General features: G+C 37.9%; 1 protein-coding gene across 3 annotated transcripts in view; it reads left to right on the top strand.

Annotated features, from left to right (window-relative positions):
* The window catches only part of LOC113108861 (ras-associated and pleckstrin homology domains-containing protein 1-like), a 63,365-nt gene that overhangs the window by 35,157 nt on the left and 8,222 nt on the right, over positions 1 to 19,986 (top strand). For 2 of the 3 annotated variants that reach the window (XM_026272216.1, XM_026272217.1), the window contains exons 3-9: positions 3,001 to 3,120; positions 3,490 to 3,598; positions 3,896 to 4,509; positions 7,337 to 7,411; positions 13,268 to 13,345; positions 15,770 to 15,929; positions 19,098 to 19,219. In XM_026272216.1, coding sequence (XP_026128001.1) covers positions 3,001 to 3,120; positions 3,490 to 3,598; positions 3,896 to 4,509; positions 7,337 to 7,411; positions 13,268 to 13,345; positions 15,770 to 15,929; positions 19,098 to 19,219 — 1,278 coding nt within the window. The remainder of the gene's footprint in view (positions 1 to 3,000; positions 3,121 to 3,489; positions 3,599 to 3,895; positions 4,510 to 7,336; positions 7,412 to 13,267; positions 13,346 to 15,769; positions 15,930 to 19,097; positions 19,220 to 19,986) is intronic. The other variant, XM_026272218.1, reaches the window with a different exon arrangement.

Below are 19,986 nucleotides of genomic sequence, written 5' to 3'. Positions count from 1 at the left end.
GTCAGCAGCAGGGCTCTTTCCGAGCACAGTTTGAGCGTCTGTAGTGGCCCACGCCCCAGGCCTGCCGATCCCGGCCCAAATCACAGGGCTGCTAACCGCAGGGAGCTAATTGTAGCACAGCTCCTCGAAACGCTTCCCTTTAATTCTCTCCCTGTTTTCACTCACTCTCTCTCCTCCGATCAAACATAAACAATTGCTGATAAAGCTCGGAAGATCTGGGTCGAGAAATCAAGACCAGGAGAACGTGTGAGAAGTGGAATCTGAATCTGAAAACTTTCCAGAAACTTGAGTCTGACCTGTTTAGAATCTAGAATTAACCAATTACTCTATAGTTGAGGCATTTGGGGGCTTTTTAGCCTGTATTTATGAAAAAGTTAATGACAGACAGGAAAGTGAGAGGGTCGGGATTTAAACCAAGCCGGATTCGAACCCCAATCCCCATGAGTCGATGAATAAGGTAATAATTCAGTACCATAGTATATGGCAAATAAAAAATTTGGGGTCATTTAAGCTTTTTTTTTTAATTTATCAAGGATACAATTGACAGTAAAGACCTTTATAATGGATTATTATTTCAAATAAATGCTGCTCTTTTAAACTTTAATTGATTTCTGAAGGATCGTGTGACACTGAAGAGTGGAGTAATGCTGAAAATTCAGCTTTGCATCACAGAAATAAATTACGTTTTAAAATATATTCCAATAGAAAACAGTCATTTTAGATTTGAATAATATTTACAAATATTTCAGTTTATTACTTTATTTTTTATAAAATAGATACAGTCTTGGGGAGCATAAGGGTCATATTTAAAAAAAACATAAATTAAAAGCTTTCCAACCAAAAACTATTGAATAGTAGTGTATATCAAAATACCATGGTATTATAATTTGTGGTACAATCACTGTACAGTGAAAGCATCAGGAAACGGTGGATTGTGTAAAAGTGGTAATTGGACATGTACTGTGATGTTGATCATTCTTCAGCTGTGCTGGTGTGTTTAAGATATTTGCGGTGGTCTCTGGTCTCCATCTCTAATGATCCTGCCGGCTGTTCTGATCAAGATCTAAACTCTGCAACATCTGGCTAGCACTTCATCATTCCACTGCCCAGTTTCCTTCTGCATGTTTGAGAAGGACTGACCCACAATTACAGGGTTGCCAGATTTCAAATGAACCCCCCCTGCGTATCGTACATAACCTACGGAATGTTGGCTTCAGAATAACTGGCTTGGAAACCGTTCCAACAACTGCTGTAAATAACCCATGTCTAGTTTTTCCATAACATGGTTGGTTATGGTGAAGATTTGTGTGGCCCGGTACAGTCTGTCCATGAGGTTTCCTCACCAGTGACAGGAGATTTTCAGACCAAAGTACCTGAGAAGAATTTTAATAACGTAAGAGGATTATTCCCATTCTGTTATGCACAGTGCTTATTTTGTTCATTGGCTAGTACATAAACTTCAAACTCCTTATGAGAGAGTTTGAGAGGGTTGATGTGTGGTACAGAAACAGACGCTGGAGAGCGGTAATGGCTCTGTGTTTTAACAGCGATTGAAATGTGTTGCTGCTAAGCTTGCCAAAACCATTTACAACTGGATAGGATGATTTCCAAGCCATCTGATATAAACACTGACGATAAGACACTGATATATACAGATGTGTGCATCACACACCGGGTCGCCATCTGTCCTGCGTAGTGTTAGATTCTACAGGATGGGGTTCTTGTTCTCTATAAATCTTTTATGCTTTGAGCGCATTGTACCAAGAAAAAATGTCTATGATGTTACATAAGCACTTCATAATCTACAATAGTGACAACATCAGTTTGTGCTGCCTCGGTCGTGCATTATCATGACAGAGTGTCTTTGTGGCCACCAGAGGGCAGTGTGTGATTTGAAGTGTCAGGTTAGTGGCTGGTTCTGAAATCTGAGGTCTTAGTAATGCATGTGCATCAGAGCTCAAAGAAAGCATGAGTGTGAATTTATGAGTGTCAATTGACATTTGTATTGATTGACAGTGTTTTTAGTTCCTTTTCTTCTGAAACACTGAATTAAAATAGTCTTGATTTACACTACCTTTCAGATATTTAAATGTGTTTAGAAGTCTCTTATGCTCACTAAAGCTGCATTTATATAATCAAAAATACAGTAAAAGCTGTAATATTGTGAAATATCATTATAGACATTACTCCAGTCTTCAGTGCCACATGATCCTTCAGAAATCATTCTAATAGGCTGATTTGATGCTTAAAGGTGCTGTAGGGAACTTTTGTAAATATATATTTTTTTACATATTTGTTAAACCTGTCATTATGTCCTGACAGTAGAATATGAGACAGATAATCTGTGAAAAAAAATCAAGCTCCTCTGGCTCCTCCCAGTGGTCCTATTGCCATTTGCAGAAACTCCATCGCTCCCGGTAAAAAATAACCAGTCAGAGCTGCGGTCCGTAACTTTGTTTGTGTTCAAAATGTAGAAAAATGTATATAATAAGCGAGTACACCATGAATCCATTTTCCAAACCGTGTTTTTGGCTTGTCCTGAATCACTAGGGTGCACCTATAATAAGTGTTTATATTCGGACTATTTTAGATTGCTTCGGGGATACCGCGGCGGAGTAACCCAGTACCTTTGTGATTCTTCATAGACATAAACAGAGAGAAGTAGTTCCGGCTACGATGTTCTTCCGCAAGATGCAAGCAGTTCTGTTTATTAACCGCTAGAGCGTCAAAAGTTCCCTACTGCAGCTTTAAGACATGTTTCCTATTATATACTATTATTGTCTTCGCTGAATATTTCACTTTTGAATGGTAGTGTAGTAGTTTTGCAGGAAACAAATGTAACTTATATTTGAGGTTAGGTTACTTAAACGTAAATGACAATAAAAAAAAAAAAAATAAGAAATTTTTATTTGTATTTTTTAAAACGTTTTTAAAGGTTGTTCCATTTAAAAAATGTAAAATCTGTAAAAACTCTAAAGTCCTTGACTTTTCATGTTTCAGATGGAGCAGTTTTCAGATGACGAGCTGGATCACGCTGCAGAGGAGGACAGCGATAAAGAGGACCAGGACCTGGACAAAATGTTTGGAGCATGGCTTGGAGAGCTGGACAAACTGACAAAGGTGATAACCAGTTAATTTGTGTAATAATCTCATGGTTGTCAGTGTAGATTAGGTTTGTGATGTCAATACCCATGAGACTTTAAGCAGCGTGATGAGTCTGTCAGTCATTCAATTAGTCATTCAATTCAGTTTTGTGCAGTGTCCTCATAGATGCATTTCAATTTCCTATTAAAGCTTATTTTATTAGTTCTTAATGTTATGCAACAAAAGGTTTTAAGTATGAATGCCTGATAATCTGTATTTTTCAAATTAATCCGATAGTCCTGAAATCCCTCTGCAGTGTTACTCTCAGTACTGACACAGCTGTATCTGCATTATACTGTATGTGTAGTCTCACCACTCTTTGTGTATCTGTTTTACTGTCTTTAGAGTCTACATGTAGATGATGGGAGACCGGAGAATGTGCAGAAAGCACCTCTCAGACAAGAGACAAACATGGCCAACATGGCCTACCGCTTCTCTGTTTATAACATCAACGGTGAGGCCACATTATACACTCTGCATTACAATATATTCGATTATTATCCACAATATTATATTATCATATTATAATATCATTATAACCTCAGATGGGCGCTGTAGATTGCAAAATGATTCATGCAATGAGAACTGTGCAGTCGAAAAACATTCATTATGATTACATAAGGATAATTACATATTGTTTTCAATAAAAGTGATTATGACTTCATGGAACACAAGGCTCTTGATATGTTCAGTAAATATTTGACATGCTTAAAGCTGATTTGTTTACATGTGCACATATGTTTCCTCACAGAGGCTCTGAACCAGGGTGACGCAGTGGATCTGGATGCTCTGATGGCGGACCTCTGCTCCATCGAGCAGGAGCTCAGCACCATCGGTAAGCCTAGCTCCGCTTCCTCCCGCCTTGGCCTGACAGGGGACGCTAAAGTCCGTCAGAAGCCCCCGGCCGGACGCAGTCAAAGCACCAAGCACACAGGCAGCAGCAGTGGAGGGGCGAGCAGCAGCGGCGGCAGCACTAGCAGTAGCACCCGCGCCTCTCCCGCCTCTACTGTCAGGGTGGGCAGCTCCAGCAGCAGACCCCCGCTGGCATCCAACTTCTCTCTGGATGATATCACAGCCCAGCTGGAAAAAGCCTCCCAAAGCATGGACGAAGCAGCCAGGCAGAGCTCCACATCCTTCGGCTCTACAGTCTCAGCACCATACTCTTCCTCCACCATGCGGCGGCCGACCTCCCATCATCATCATCGCAGGACGGGGTCGGTGGGTACGGTCACTGAGCATGAGGTGCGGTCCTTTGTCCAATCCTCTCGCTCTAGCATCAACTCGGCCTCTGCATCCAGCATGGACTCGCTAGACATTGAAAATACCAAGTCTGATCGGGACGGACAGGACCAGCCGAGTTCAGAGGTAAATGGTGCATTGTATTGTAGTTATATTATGTTGGAAGGATTTTATTGACTAACCTTGAAGTAATGCATTATCTTTGAAGGGCGCATGCAATGTGCATTAAAGTTTGTCTAAAAAAAGAGATTTTATAAGGGTCATGGATCTCAGCCTGCGATAGGGGCATTGAGCAGACTTCCAAGATGGCCTTTAGGTTAGCTAAAATAATTTGAAATAAGACAAAACAAGCATCAAAGGGTTAGTTCAACCCAAAATGAAAATTCTGCCATTAACTGCTCACCCTCATGTCGTTTCAAACCCATAAGACTTCCATTCATCTTTGGAAAACAAATTAAGATATTTTTGATTTAATCTGAGAGCTCTCTAACCCTTCTAAGACAGCAATGCAACTGAAATGTTCCCAGACCCAGAAATGTAGTAAGGACATTGGTAAAACACTCCATGTGACATCAGTGGCTCATCTTCAGTTTTGCAAAGCTAAAAGAATACTTTTTGTGAGCAAAGAAAACAAAAATAACAACTTTATTCAACAATCCTTCTCCCCCAAGGTACCATCTTTTGCCATTTTGGAGAGTAACACGATGCATGTGCGCGTTTTCTCCTGAACATAAACAACACTTTACATTGGTATGGTTCCGGAGAAAGTGCGCACATGTGTTTTCAGTTGTGTTGCTGTCTGTGCAGTTGTCGGATTTCATCAAACATATCTTAATTTGTGTTCTGAAAATGAGCGGAGGTTTGGAACGACGTAAGGATGACTAATTAATGACAGAAACTAACCCTTAAAAACAAAACCAAACAACTAAAAATCTAGATATTTCTTATTTTAATTCACCTTTTTAAAATAATAATAATAATAAAAATATATATAAATAAATAAATAAAATATATATATATATATATATATCACATAAAACTATTCACCAAATATTCACCAAACCTGGGGTTTGGAAAACTGTATATGTACTAATGTACCTTTTATGTGATTTATAGATCAGAAAAATATAAATATATTTTATTAGATTAAGATCCCACTTTAGATTAAGTGGCCTTGTGCTTACATCAAAAAATAAGTACAGTGTATTGTGTTCACACTGTATTGCAAAACACTATCCTGTTATTGAGGTGGGATACGGGTAAGGTTAGGGACAGGTTGGGTGGTATGGGTAGGTGTAATTATAAATCTAATTACAGAAATTAATTACATGTAATAGCCGGTATTTGTTTCAAAATATAAGCGCAATGTAAAAACATGTACGCAGTTTGTGCATTGTATCAACTTATTAATAGTGAAGGCCCCTTAATATAAAGTGGGACCGAAAGGGTGAGAGAAAAAGTTTTAAATAAATCCTTACAATTAATCCAGTAAATGATGAATATCTTGTCATGGGTCCTTTGAATATCGTTGTGTTCAGTGTTGTTGGAACAGCCTTCAGGTCTAAAGCACTTAAAATGCTGCTCATGTAGGCAGCTCCCTCAGTTTTGGAACAGATCCTATTCAGTTCATCAGACCTCAAGCAGAGCAGATTAAGCATTAAACTGAGCATTGCTTCAGTCCCTGACTGACAGGCCAAATAAAAGCAGCTTTTACCCTTACTTCAGACTTAATTACACAGACAAGAGATTTTGCTATAGTTTGGATTATATTTAGTTGTTGTATTGAGTTGGATCTAGGGCTGCACAATTAATACAATTTCTAATCATGATTACAATTATGGATGCCACAATTACTTAAACGTTCAAAGCTGCAATTAATAGTTCTAAGTCCACTTATCTTATGTGTTTTTTTTTCTTTCTACATGTTATCTTAAGGGTTTTTCCCATTAATTGAATTTAAGTATAACATTATAATACCATTCATATTTTTACTTTTTTATTATTTAAAGAAGAAACCAATACGATGTAAATTTGAGATTTAAGGTTTAATGCTATAGAAAAGCCCTAAAACTTTTTCAGTTAGTGTTTTCAGCTTGTTTATTTTCATATAAAAATACGGCATGCAGTTGCATCAAGCAATGGTATAAACATAATTCAGTGTAAATGGTAATAATCATAATTAATAATTGCAATTACAGTTTCAAGGGAATAGTCGACAATTATGATTTTTTTGTCATGATTGTGCAGCCCTAGCTGGATCTAACCCAAAGATTTAATGGTTAGACTTTCAACCCATTGTGGGCACAGTTAAACAAATGCAGATTTCTTAAATGCATTAGTTATTAGTTAAATTTTCTTTTTCAAATAAATTGAAGGCCATCATGAATCATGTGCGTGACAGTCACTGACTTTTACTCAAAGGTATACTCCCATTTTCATTTTGGGGTGGAGTTACCCTTTGCCCCCAACCTGGGTTGGGTTTTGTTATATTAGTATGTTAACCATGTTGGTTAATGTGAACCAGCCTGCTAAAGGAACGAGTTTGTGGTCACAGATGAAATGATTTAAGAAGGCACACAGAGCACCATTTCAGAGCTGTCTGCGTGCTTCCTTCCATTGTTCAGAGGAATAGTCTTAAAGACTCAGATTGTTGTGGTGGGATCTCACTAATCTATCCTATCCCATGACAGTGACCACACATGTGTGATTAAAGACAAAACATTATCGTTACTGATTATCCTTGGAAATCACAATAGTAAGGTCTTTAAGAGCTGCTTTTAAAAATGATTTGAGCCATTTGAAATGTGATATTGAATAGTTTTGGATAGAATTGTTTTGGTTTCAGTGATTATTGCTCACAATTTTCCCCTGTGCTTTCACACTATGGAAAATCATTAATGTTTATTAATCAAAGCACTAATGACTCTTGTCTCTCCTCTCTCTCTGCACAAAGCACTCGTATCTGGACAGGGAGACTTCTCTCATTCTGAAAAGCATTGCAGGAAAGCCCTCTCACTTGCTGACCAAGGTGACGCCCTCTTTCCACCTCTGGATGTGTTAAGTTTCTCCTAGTGGCTTCCTAACCCCTCTGTGCATGCCAGCATAATCCATTTTCATCCATTTTTCTTTCATTATGTGCCTTGGTATTAAGACATAATGAAGCTCTTCTAAGGAAATATAGCTGTGCATAATTCCTCTAACCTTGTTCCTTATACCTCAGTATTTTTTTGTTTTTTTTTCACACTTCCCACCTCCCGCTTCATGCTGATTCCTCATCTGTAGCCAGTCATTGCAATATATCAAAGGACATCAGAAGTATCAGAATATATGGTTGACGCCGAGCGATGTGCATGAATACTTCACATCACTTACAATGTTTGTGTTGTTCCATAACAAAACAGGAATGTACAGGCCTCTATTAACTCAAACTCTCAATTTATGTGTTGTTGATGTAGTTACAGTGCACTACATTTTATGTCCTGTTTACACCGAGTCTGACAGGTAACCAACACAATTGCTAAAATAATCACGAACCTTCAAAACAGAGTTCAGAGTTGGTGTAAAGAGGTTCATGGAGATGCATTGTTTTCACTTTAAAATCCTGTCCTGCATGCCCTTGGCTTGACAACCTCATTTTTCATCATTTATTTTGGTATGTACTTTTGCGTACACTCAAAATAATTAGTGGGGGAAATTACATGAGATGGGAATAAAAATTGTATTTTAATGCTTTTGCATTAAAAGAATTCCTTGATGAGAGTATGTTATAGTTTTGTAAGCGAAACACAAATATTCATGGAGGAATGCAAAAGCATTGCAATAAAATGTTTCTTCTCATCTTATATTGTTTTCTTCGCCATGTTCCCTCAGGGGCTCTTCAGCATCTGAGTCGTCCACTTAAAAATCAATTGTTTTGCACTGTGACTATTGACTTCATTAAAATATTTCTGAAGAGCATGTTCATGCATGTTTGATTTTGATCTAGGCAGCTCTTCAGGGGCGCATGTCCAAATCAAATCATTAAATATGTTCTGTATGAAGATGTTTAAAGGATTTCGGAGAGCTCATTCCATTTAGAGGTTAAACATTTGGACATTTGAGTTCAACAGAACAATAATAAATTTTCATATTAGAACACTGGGCATGGCGTATTTGTAATTGCCATTAGATGAGTTTCATTGCTTGTTTTTATGTAAGGAAACTTAGATTCGTCACTGCTTATGTAACACAACATCTGTGATAAAGACTGTAAGTGATGACCGTGTGCTCCCTCAGGGTTTGAATCTACCTGTTCATTAGAGAGGTGCAGTCCCAGATCAGTTAACTGTGGACAGGTGGCAGACGGACCCGCAAGGTACAGAGTGACATAATGATCAGCCCAACAGATGGATTCTAGGAAGCGATCGGGTTTCACCAGAAACAGCAGGCTGCAGTCCCACACAAAAGAGATTTGCTTCCTCACAGACAATCGTCCGCCACATTCAACCAGTGTTTGTTTTCTCTCTCTTTTTTTTTTTTTTTGAGGACTTACTTCCACAACAAAAACAAAATCAAATTCAAAAACAAACCTCGGTTAAACTGTGTAGGATTAGTTTTGAGATTTCTTGGCACAGATCATCTCATCTTGTTAAACTGTACTGTGGCCTGTAGACTGACAGTAGCAGGACCATTGTGTTGTGGCGGCGTTGAGGTGATCTGATTGGTTGGAGGAGTTGAGTGAACGTGCCAGTAATCCGCTTTACACTCGGGAGGTTTCATCACCTTGATTTTCATTCCTTATTCTGGTCTGTTCATCACTGCCCTTGTGCACTACACTTTAGCATACTTTTGAAAAAGTTCTTAATAGGGATATAATATACTCCAAATGTATATACTTAAATGTGAACTGAATGTAATGTTTTGGACACTTAATTGCATGTTAACTACAATTAAATGGAAAAGTATTCGATTTTACATTTTTATAAAATGTCAAATTTTATTATATTATTCCTACTAAACTGATACTCATAAGTACATGTTGTATAATAAGTGTTAATTACATAATATCTCCTATAATCTTTTAAATGAATAATTTATTTATAGTGTATTATTATTATTATTAAATATGAAATTCATGGTAAACTAAATTGTACTTTATTGTCATTTTTATTGAAACTTAATGAAGTTGCCAGTTCTCATTCAGTACAATACATTGTTTCTTTTTTTTTTATAATCAGTTCTGGTGCAGTTAATGGAATATTTTAAATGATCCTTCAGTAAACAAACATCACAGTCTTGTGAAAATGTGTTCAGATTATTTGTGACTCGTGTTCATAATGTCTGTGAGGTGATGACACCTACAGCTCCTGGGTTCATGTCTCTCGTCATACTCCCGCTCTCCAGGTTTATTTGAGTCACTGATAACCGTAACTCTGCCCTGAGAGCACACACCTGCTCACAGAGATGTCTTTCTCACTCCTCTCCCTACACAAGCTGCACTGGCTCTCCTAATTTCCCCCAAACCTTGGATGCTGTACAAGCCCTGATTTCTCAGCGATATAGATAATTGTAGTTTTTGCAGCCAGGTGGTTTGTGATGTACAATTACGGGTCAGGAGAACAGCTGCTGGGCAGTTTCTGCTGCTGCTTATCGGCTTATTTTTGGTTTCTCTGTTGTTTTTAGCCAAGCTTAAAAAAATTCTCTTTTTTTCTTTTCTTTTGACAGTGGGTCATTTAGTTTTAACATTGAGGCCTTGAAATAGTATCTGATCTTCAGCTATTCTTATTGAAGACATGTCTCTTTTTTATTTTTCTGTGTCAGCTATGTCCCGTTTCCACGTGCTGTCTATGAGTCGTGAGCTTAAACCACTTTCTTAACCATCACGTCTGTCAAAATAGACTTTCTGGAATTTTTATTAGTTGTATTTTTTGCAAATATTGTAAATGTTCATCCAATTACTTACAGTATGAAATGTAAGTTCACCCAAAAAGTGAAAAATGATCCCTGTCTTGGACTCAGCACCCCTTCAGGGCGTCCCTCGCCTATGGCCCAAAACTGTTGGGATAGGCTCCAGCCCACCACGACCCTATAGAGAATAATGCAGATTGGGAAAATTATGCATTTACTCACCAAAAAAGTTGCTCCAAACCCATAAAACTTGTTGATCATCAAATCAGATTTGTAATGAAACCTGAGAGACTTCTTGTAACAATATACACATCTCCATATTCATCGGGAAGGAGGAGGCGGGAACCGGCGCACAATCAAAACATAATTTTAATATTCAAAAATAAACAAAACAGCGCGTCAGCCCCTCACGGCGACTGACGCGCACAAATAAAAGCCAAAACATAAAATAATGTCCCAGGCCTGGTCCTCTCTCGTCCTTCACTATAGTCGCTTCAGTTTTATATCCTTCCATCTCCTACGTGGGACTCGATACTGGCAGTGGGGCGCAGGTGTAGCTCATCTCCAATCACTACACCTGGCCTCACTCCTCGTTCCCACGCCTCTCGGCCCCGCCCCACTCGCCACATACCCCCATCGCCCCTCGCAGGCCGGGGGGTACCCTCGAGACTGCGCTCTACATCCCCCCCCCCTTCCCTCCGGGGGTAGGACAGACGAGGCGAGAGAAAAGGAGATGGAAGGAGGAGCGACAGGGACGAGAGAGGGGAGAGAGGAAAAAAAAAAAAAAATCCGGTTCCCAGACGCACTGCTGCTTGGCCCTCCACCAGCTGGGTGATCTCCTCCGCGGTGCCTGGCGGTGGCACTGGACGGCCCTCGGCGGACGGCACGACACCCCTCCGCCGCCCAATGGACGGCGACGGCTCCTCCGATTTTGGGCAGCGGCAGGAGTCCCCCGTTCCCTGCCCCTCCGGATTCCATCACGGAGGAGGCAGGCTCCGGCCCCCTGGCGAACGGCGCCGACTCCTCCGCTCCCTCACGGACGGCAGCCGCCCCTCCATATCGTGGGCGGCCGGCAGCGAGCTCGCCCGTCCCCCGGCAACTCGCTCCAGCCCACCGCCTCGAGCGTCCCTGGCGGCACATACCTCGCCTGCTCGAGGGCACTGCGGATTCACCACAGCAGCGAGGGATCTTCAGCAGCACGTCCCTCCTTCTCCCGGGTTTCGGCACCACTGTAACAATATACACATCTCCATATTCATCGGGAAGAAGGAGGCGGGAACCGGCGCACAATCAAAACATAATTTTAATATTCAAAAATAAACAAAACAGCGCGTCAGCCCCTCACGGCGACTGACGCGCACAAATAAAAGCCAAAACATAAAATAATGTCCCAGACCTGGTCCTCTCTCGTCCTTCACTATAGTCGCTCCAGTTTTATATCCTTCCATCTCCTACGTGGGACTCGATACTGGCGGTGGGGCGCAGGTGCGGCTCATCTTCAATCACTACACCTGGCCTCACTCCTCGTTCCCACGCCTCTCGGCCCCGCCCCACTCGCCACACTTCTGTTTCTCTATTGAAAGTCTCTTCCACCAAATCTCTGAGATTCAACAAGCTCATAAATAAATTGTAAAACAATGAGGTTTGTTCTTTCTCATTAAGTGCAATTGAACTGACAATTACAGTATTCAATGTACTTTATATAAGTGCATTTGCCAATGTTTATATGCAAGTAAAGGCTTAAATTAAATCATAAATGCAATCATGTCAGAAGACTGTGATTAAAACGCTCCGTTCATATGGATTACTTTTGCTATTCAAGGTTTCAGTGAAATAGACTTTCAGTGGAGGGATAGAAATCGTTAAATCTGATAAATATAATCAAGAATAAATGCATGGCTCTGAATATAAATATTATTCCATTTGCATGTTACTGTTGCAATAGCTGGTGTGCTGGGCATTAGTCAGGAGAGGATGTGTACTGTTAAGAGGCTTGAGCTGTAATTCCTTCATTTGCCATTTTTATTAGTTAAAATGAGAAGGCATGTGTGTCCAGATTTTAGGATGATTCTGTAGCTGCAGTCAGTTTTTCTGTGGCCGTTTTCTGGTGTATTTGTGTGTTATTCACTGCAGTGTGAGAGGATAATACACTGTGATTCGGCAATATTCCACACAGAAACAGGCATGGGGAGGGCTTGACGGAAGTCTATCTGACAGTAAAAGGGGAGGGATCATCTCTTTGTTTAGAGAAAGATAGAGAGAGATTAGCCAGTAGACGAGAGGTAGTAGAGTGTGTGACCACTTCTGCCCATCCTCCACCTTCTAGTAGATGCATTTTATGCTCTTGGGCAGAGGAGCTTCTCTCTGGGAATCTATTTATGCTGTTGGAGTGGTATTCCAGTCATTTGTTTTTCAGTAATCTCGCCGCTTCCTGACCATTACAGATTTGCATGGACATTAAATTGCTCTAAACATGGACCTGCACACCTCAGCGATGGCCAGAACATTCAGGAATAGACCTGGACCAGCTTCAGACTTGCTACAATGGGATATTTTTCTGTTCGACTGGACCTATAATTCTAAATGTGACTATTGAAAAGCAGCTTTCTGTAATCTGTTGTGGCGAATCTGTATTAGGGATTGCAAAAAGGGCTACCAGAATCAAATGGGGCGAATGCCAGGAGAGGAGCGTTCAGATTGTGTTTACTGACAGATGTTATAGTACTGCTTGTTTTTAAGCCTTTTCCTTCCTCTTTATTTTTTTGCACCAAAGCTTTAATTGTTCTTCAAGGTCAAAATAATCTTTTTTTTTTTTTACTATGGCATCTTGCTGGAAAAGCCAGGTAAATATGAGGTTTGTGCACTCTGGGTTTTACTGATCAAATGTCCAAATGTTTTACCATAGACAATCGGTTACTCCAAGCAATAATTAACATGACAATAATTCAGAATGTATTTCCATGTGGTGACTGTTTTTGTATGTGTACTGTAAATTTAGGAGGAACAAGCTGCCAAACAAAAAGCTGAGAACATCCGGGTAGCTTTGGAAAAGATAAAGGAAGCACAGGTTAAAAAGGTGAGATGATCAGCAGTTTTTTTTTTTTGTTTAGATGTAAACATAACTGAACATGTGACGCAAACCTGGTCACATATGTTTACTGCTTATACATCTACGCTGTACAGTAGTTTTCAGATGACACCTTCAGTATGTGCAATGTGGTGTAGAAGTGGGTCATGGCAGCAAACTTACATGGCTGAATCAGGCCCCCATGGGACATGTAGCACATTTTATATATATATATATATATATATATATATATATATATATATATATATATATATATATATATATTACTTAGGGTATATTTTCACAGTAATTAAGAGATATTTCACAGAGATTGACCGATATTCAGCTGACCAATAAGTTAGCTGTTATTAACACATTCTACTTTAGTTAATGGTTCTTTAATAATAATAATAAGAATAATAATAATAATAACAAGAATAATTGTTAGTATATTATCATTGTTAAAATATTAATTATTAATAATAAAATTGGTTGGTGTTTTCTAATAATTATCTGAAAAGGTGCTATTTTCTTATATATATAAGAATATGAAAGAAAAGAAAAGGTAAGTGCTAGTATTAGTTAGTTAAGTGCTGGTGAAAAAGATGAGTCTTTAGATGTTTTTTGAAAATGAGTAAAGACTCAGCTGTTCGAATTGAGTATAATTACTTGTTTATATATATATATATATATATATATATATATATATATATGTATATATATATATATATATATATATATATATATATATATATATATATATATATATAGTATTAGTATTATTATGTTTTGTTGTTTTCTAATAAAACAATAAGCCCTGTAAATCCATGGTTTACTGTGATTATTGTTTGTAAGGCATGATGCCGAGTGTTAAACGTTCTAAAATCACTGTAAACCACAATTCATAATATGATATATGATAGAGTTCATAATATGAATTCACAGCAACAACAAAATAATAATACTGATACCACTACTACTACTTATTTATTAATGATTAATAGCAGTGCTTGTCCCAAGCAGTGTAATTCAGACGTGTGTTTATAGGTTATTTTACAATGGCTTATAATAATTATTGGTAACACTTTAGGGATCAATTCTCACTATTAACTATTTGTTTATTAGCATGCATATTGCTAGCATATTGGCTGTTAATTAGTACTTAAACACATATTAATTGTGTTTTCTGCATGAACCCCCCCAAAACCAAACAACTCCCTTACTAACTATTAATAAGCAGCAAACTATGAGTTTTAGGCAGAAGTTGTAGTCAATAGTTAATAGTGAGAATGATTCCCCAATCTAAAGTGTGACCTATTTATTTAGTTACTGTCCATAAAATAAATACAAATTAATATTATTAATAATTTTGTCATGTCATACTATATTAAATAATATGTATTGATTTGGTCTTTAAAAATAATATTCTCTAGAATATAAATGTATACAAGTAGATATATGTACAGTTCTAGATTGATGTCCTATATCAGGACTTCCTGAGGTTTCTGTGTTGTTTTCTGAGGAGGGTGAAACAGGGCTGTGTTGATACAAACAGCCAAAGACCGGATGATCAAGACAGCTTAAACACATTTAGGGGATTAGCTGTGTGTGTGTGTGTGTGTGTGTGTGTGCGCGCGCACGTGTGCCCGCGTGCCCGCGTGCCCTTACTCTCCCCCAGCATCTGTTCTCTGAATAAGTGTGTGTGGGGCAGCAGCCCTGATGGAATGTTTTCTGGGTCAGGTCAGTGTCACAGTACACAAACTGAGCTTGCGTCTCTTTAAATGCTGCTCAAAAATCTCTCTTGCAGTCAAATCGCTGTTAATGTGCTCTTAAAATCCACAGTTAATCTTGAATGAGCGCTTGTAGACAGTGACAAGCTGCTGGGTTTATGGCAGTGCTTAGGGAGGAAGAGTTAGAAAGACAGAAAGACAGTTAGAAAGAACTGATTGTTAGAAAGAAATCAAATTTTGCTTCTAATCTAAGTATCTACATACATATGTGGTTTGAGGAGATTAGAGTAGATGGTAGATTAATGTGTAATAATTCTAGTATTTTCACTGGCCTTTGACCATTCGTATGATAAAATGTAGGTCAGTGTGTGATGTCTAAGAGAGGAAGGGGATTCCTATTGGTTTATATGTTCACAGGATTTTTGATGTTGCTGGGAGATTTTTCTTATTAAATGTTTTATTTTATATGTTAGTGGAAGGCTTGTTTCATTTAATCTTGTTTGTGAGCAGTTGATTTTATTGCTGTTTTACTCAGAGCTGAGATGAATTTTAGCCTGGAGTGCTTTCAGAAGGCCTAACCCTCAATAAAATGAAACAAAACACAGGTCACCATGTAACCCACTGATGAGAAGGAAATCTTTGCAAGCACCAAGTGATGTAAAAACATATGTAACTGTTTGTTGTGTCGTGTCTCTCCCCTCAGCTGGTAATCCGAGTGCACCTATCAGATGAAAGCTCAAAGACTGTGATGGTGGATGAGAGACAGACGGTGCGTCAAGTGCTGGACAGCCTGCTGGACAAATCCCACTGCGGTTATAGCCTGGACTGGTCTCTGGTGGAAATCATCTCTGAACTCCAGATGGGTAAGACTGTAGCTTGTTAAGGCCAAAAACTGCACAGTTATTGACAAAAGAATGATCAACCACAGGATGTTTCTAGGTAAATCTGGATTCGGACCAACAGTAATAGTCCAACATACAACAAACTGGTGCAAATAGTGTCAAAACAATCTCTGTTAATGGTTTTACAGGGACCACCAAAGTAATTAGCAGAAAAAAAATGTATAACTTTATATAAAGGTGTATTAAATTGGTCAAAAGTGACAGCAGAGGCATTCATAATGTTACAAAATATTTCTGTTCAAAGTAAATACTGTTCTTTTGAACTTTTATATTCATTAAAAAATGTTGGAAAAAATACGCAAAAATATTTAGCATAACTTATAATTACAAATGCTTCTTGGACATCAAATCAGCATATTAGAATGATTTATGATGGAACATGTGACACTGAAGAAGAAAACTCAACTTTACCTTTTCAAAGAATAACTTACATTTAAAAGAATTCTTTAAAAAAGAAACAATTATTTTAAACTGTAATGTTTCACCATATTAGTGTTTTTACTGTTGATTAAATAAATGAGGCTTAAGACACTTTTCACTTTACACATTTTTGAATGGTAGTGTGATTCAAAGTTTCCATTCAAAAACAATAATAACTGATTATTTAACCAACACAATTCTTCAGGCAAAGCAGGATACACAGTTGTGCATGTAGATATCATGATTGCTTCTAATTTGGTGCTAATTGCTAACAAAACTGGTCGCACTTCATTTTAAGGTCTAGTTCTCACAAACCATTAACTATGACTTGCCTCAATATACTCTGCTTATTAATAATTAGTAAGGTAGTTGTTAAGTTTAGGTATTGGGTTGGATTAGAGATGTAGAATATGGTCGTGCAGAATATGTGCTTTATAAGCACTAATAAAAAGCCAATATGTTAATAATATGCATGCTAATAAGCATGGTTCCTGTACTAAAGTGTTACCTTTATATCATCTCTTTAAAAAAAAAATGTTAATATTGTAAACATAATTGTTTCCCGTTAGACTTATAAAAACCTGTGCGTCATTGAAGACGTGGTCTGGCGGCAAGTGCACATGCAGCGGCATGTTGTGTGGTTCCACTTGAGTACTTATGATAATAAACTATTCCTTCATGGACTAGTCTAAAGTATTCAAACAGAGACTGAAGTATCCAACGAGAGATTGAATCAATAAAGAAAAATGAAAAAAGGGATTCAAATAACGGGGTCAGGCTTTCCCCAGATGGAGCACAGCGGCAGCACATTTTTTTCATTTTCCAATGGTCTTCAAACCATAACAGAAGTCCTATTTGATTTATTTGTTCACTGCAGATTAGCAACGAGAATAGATTAGCAAAGTCTATGTCTGAAATCCCAATAGGATTATCCCATACAATCATGTGCAGTCTGAGCGAGGATAGACTAGACCTGAGAAATATTACTATAACCGCTTACGCCAGTTCCATTATAGTAAGACAGTAAGTCTACTGAGAATATATTTTAAAATATAATTTGAAAATATGTTATTACTTTATTTTGAAATGTAATTCATTCCTGTGATGGCAAAACTGAATTTGTAGCTTCATTCCTCCAGTCTTCAGTGTCACATGATCCTTCAGAAATCATTATGATATGCTGATTTGCTGCTCAAGGAACAATTCTTATTATTATCTATGCAGTGCTGCTTAATATTTCGGTGAAAACAAAGATAATTTTCTTTTTCTTTAATGAATAGAAAGTTCAATGAGAAGCATTTGAAATGGCAAATAAATTTGTTGGAAAATATCTTCGTAGATTTTAAACAATTTAGTACATCTTTGCTGAATAAAAGTATAAATTTCTTTGACAACTTAGACTAACCCCAAACTTTTGAACAGTAGTCTAATTTTGCATGATAACAGAATCTATTAGACTGTACTTTTATTATGTATTTTCAGCCGCATAAACTTCTGTTTTAAGTGTATTACTATAAGTTTTTTTTTTTTATGGTTTGAAAGACAAATCAAATGTATTATCTGAGGTATATTTTTGATGGAGTTGTACTGAACTTACATGTAAAACATTTCTTCAGCTGAACCCTTGGCGTGTCTAATATTTGAGTGTGTGAGTCAGAGGCCTCATGTGCTGGGCTGCTCTGTATGTAGGTCCTGAGCGATCATGCGTGTGGCCATAGCCTACATCTCCAGGGCTGCAGCTTTTCCACTCTCTGCTCCCACAGTGGAGGGAGAATAAGGCTGAGATCTAGTGGTAGGGTACAGAATATCCGCCAGATGGACTGTGCTAAAATCCCTTTAATAAAAAGAGCAGCAGAGGTCTTTTTTTGGAGGTATTTTGTGCAAGTTAATGGATTGTTTCAGTTTATAATGAGGAATGATGTGGTTTTGCCCCTCTGGCTGAATGAGATCAGAAATAGACGTACACACGTGTATATTCATGCATGCATGCAAGAAAAAAAAGTGTGTTTTCATGCATAAAACATTTTTCATTTTCATGTTGTTTTGAACGATTCTAGTCAAACTCTCAGATTTTTCTTTTTAGGCAGGTTTGTTTGTTGGCTCATTGAGGGTTAAGCATGTTGAGGTTAAAGGTCGCTGACTTATTGTCAAGGTGCGACAAAAAATGGTTTAAGCAAATGTGTTTTTCTTTTTCTTTACAAATATATATATATACAATTTATCATTCGTTTTAAGTTTTATTTAAATAATAGTTCTGGAACTAGCAGCTATCCTGTAGAATTTGTAGTTGATGCATCAATTTGATTTACCTCAGTGGGTTTTAAGGCTTGACCTATTTTAAATTTGTCTAGTGCATGCAGTTTGTTACATACTTTCTCATCCTAAATGTCTTCAGGGTACTTTCCCTCTATTAAGTAGTCCAAGGGATCTTTATAGTCTGTAAAGAGAGTAGGACTGAAGGGTTTATATTTGGATAAATGTCAATGTCTTACAGATCATTTGATCTCTTGTAGGCCTGTTTACTTCATGATTTAGACGTGGACTACTAAACCTACAAATCTTAAGTACACAACCACTGTATTATATGTGTTTTCAAGGAGAAATGAAAGTGCTCTGCAACTGTAAATGGACAAAGTGTCCAAAGATGTTCTCCTCATTGATTTTTAAATGGCAAACAATCTTCATACTAGTTATACTTTGTTTTTCCAGAGAGAATCTTTGAGGACCATGAGAACCTGGTTGAGAACTTGTTGAACTGGACCAGGGACAGCACCAACAGACTGATGTTCATCGAACGCATTGAGAAATATGCACTTTTCAAGAACCCTCAGGTAATACTACATGTAAGACTAAAGGTAATGCTAGTGTATATACAGGTTATACTAGTAATATAACATCTGTCAGCTGTGCTCAGGTCCGTTATAGCAGCAAAAAATGGTTCCATGTAACTTCTGCACTACATTTCACATACAAGTCTTCTGTAGCCCACAATAGCATTGTTAAATATTGTGTACACTATAAAGTTTGGAGTTGATCATTTTTTTAAATGTTTTTGAAAAATTGTATCTTATGCTCACCAAGGCTGCATTTATTTCAGCAAAAAAACCTATATGAATGTAACATTTAAAGGCAGGATTTTCATTGAATAATGCTTTCGTTTTCAGTATTACAGCATTTACGTATTTGAGTGAACAGTCCCTTATTGCCCATGCAATTACTAGATGTGATGTGCAGTTTTGTGACCAAAGATATGCAGGAGAAAGGTGACTGAGTTTCAGAGTGACAGTAATATAGGTTTGTTCTGCTTGTGCAGTGCTCTATGGATCAGTAGTTTTATTAGTGTATGTGACTAATGTAGGCCAGTGTCATGTAAATGCTCAGCTATAATGAATAATTGATCTCCGCAGAGGCTGGTTGAAGTGTGTACACTGTCCAGACGGAGTCTCTGGCTGCTGCTTTGGCCGTTTTTAAACACTCCTGACAGAAAACCCTAAAAACGAAAAGTCATTCCATGTGTTTAACCACTTTGTTTTCTTACATTTTGTCGAAAGTCTGTTAAAATGGCACATTCAGATATCTTAAGATAGTAAATCTATAT

The sequence above is a fragment of the Carassius auratus genome, chromosome 9 (assembly GCF_003368295.1).
Source record: "Carassius auratus strain Wakin chromosome 9, ASM336829v1, whole genome shotgun sequence".
Taxonomy (NCBI): Eukaryota; Metazoa; Chordata; class Actinopteri; order Cypriniformes; family Cyprinidae; genus Carassius; species Carassius auratus.
The sequence above is the reverse complement of the archived record's forward strand: the minus strand, read 5'-3'. Positions and strand labels throughout refer to the sequence as shown.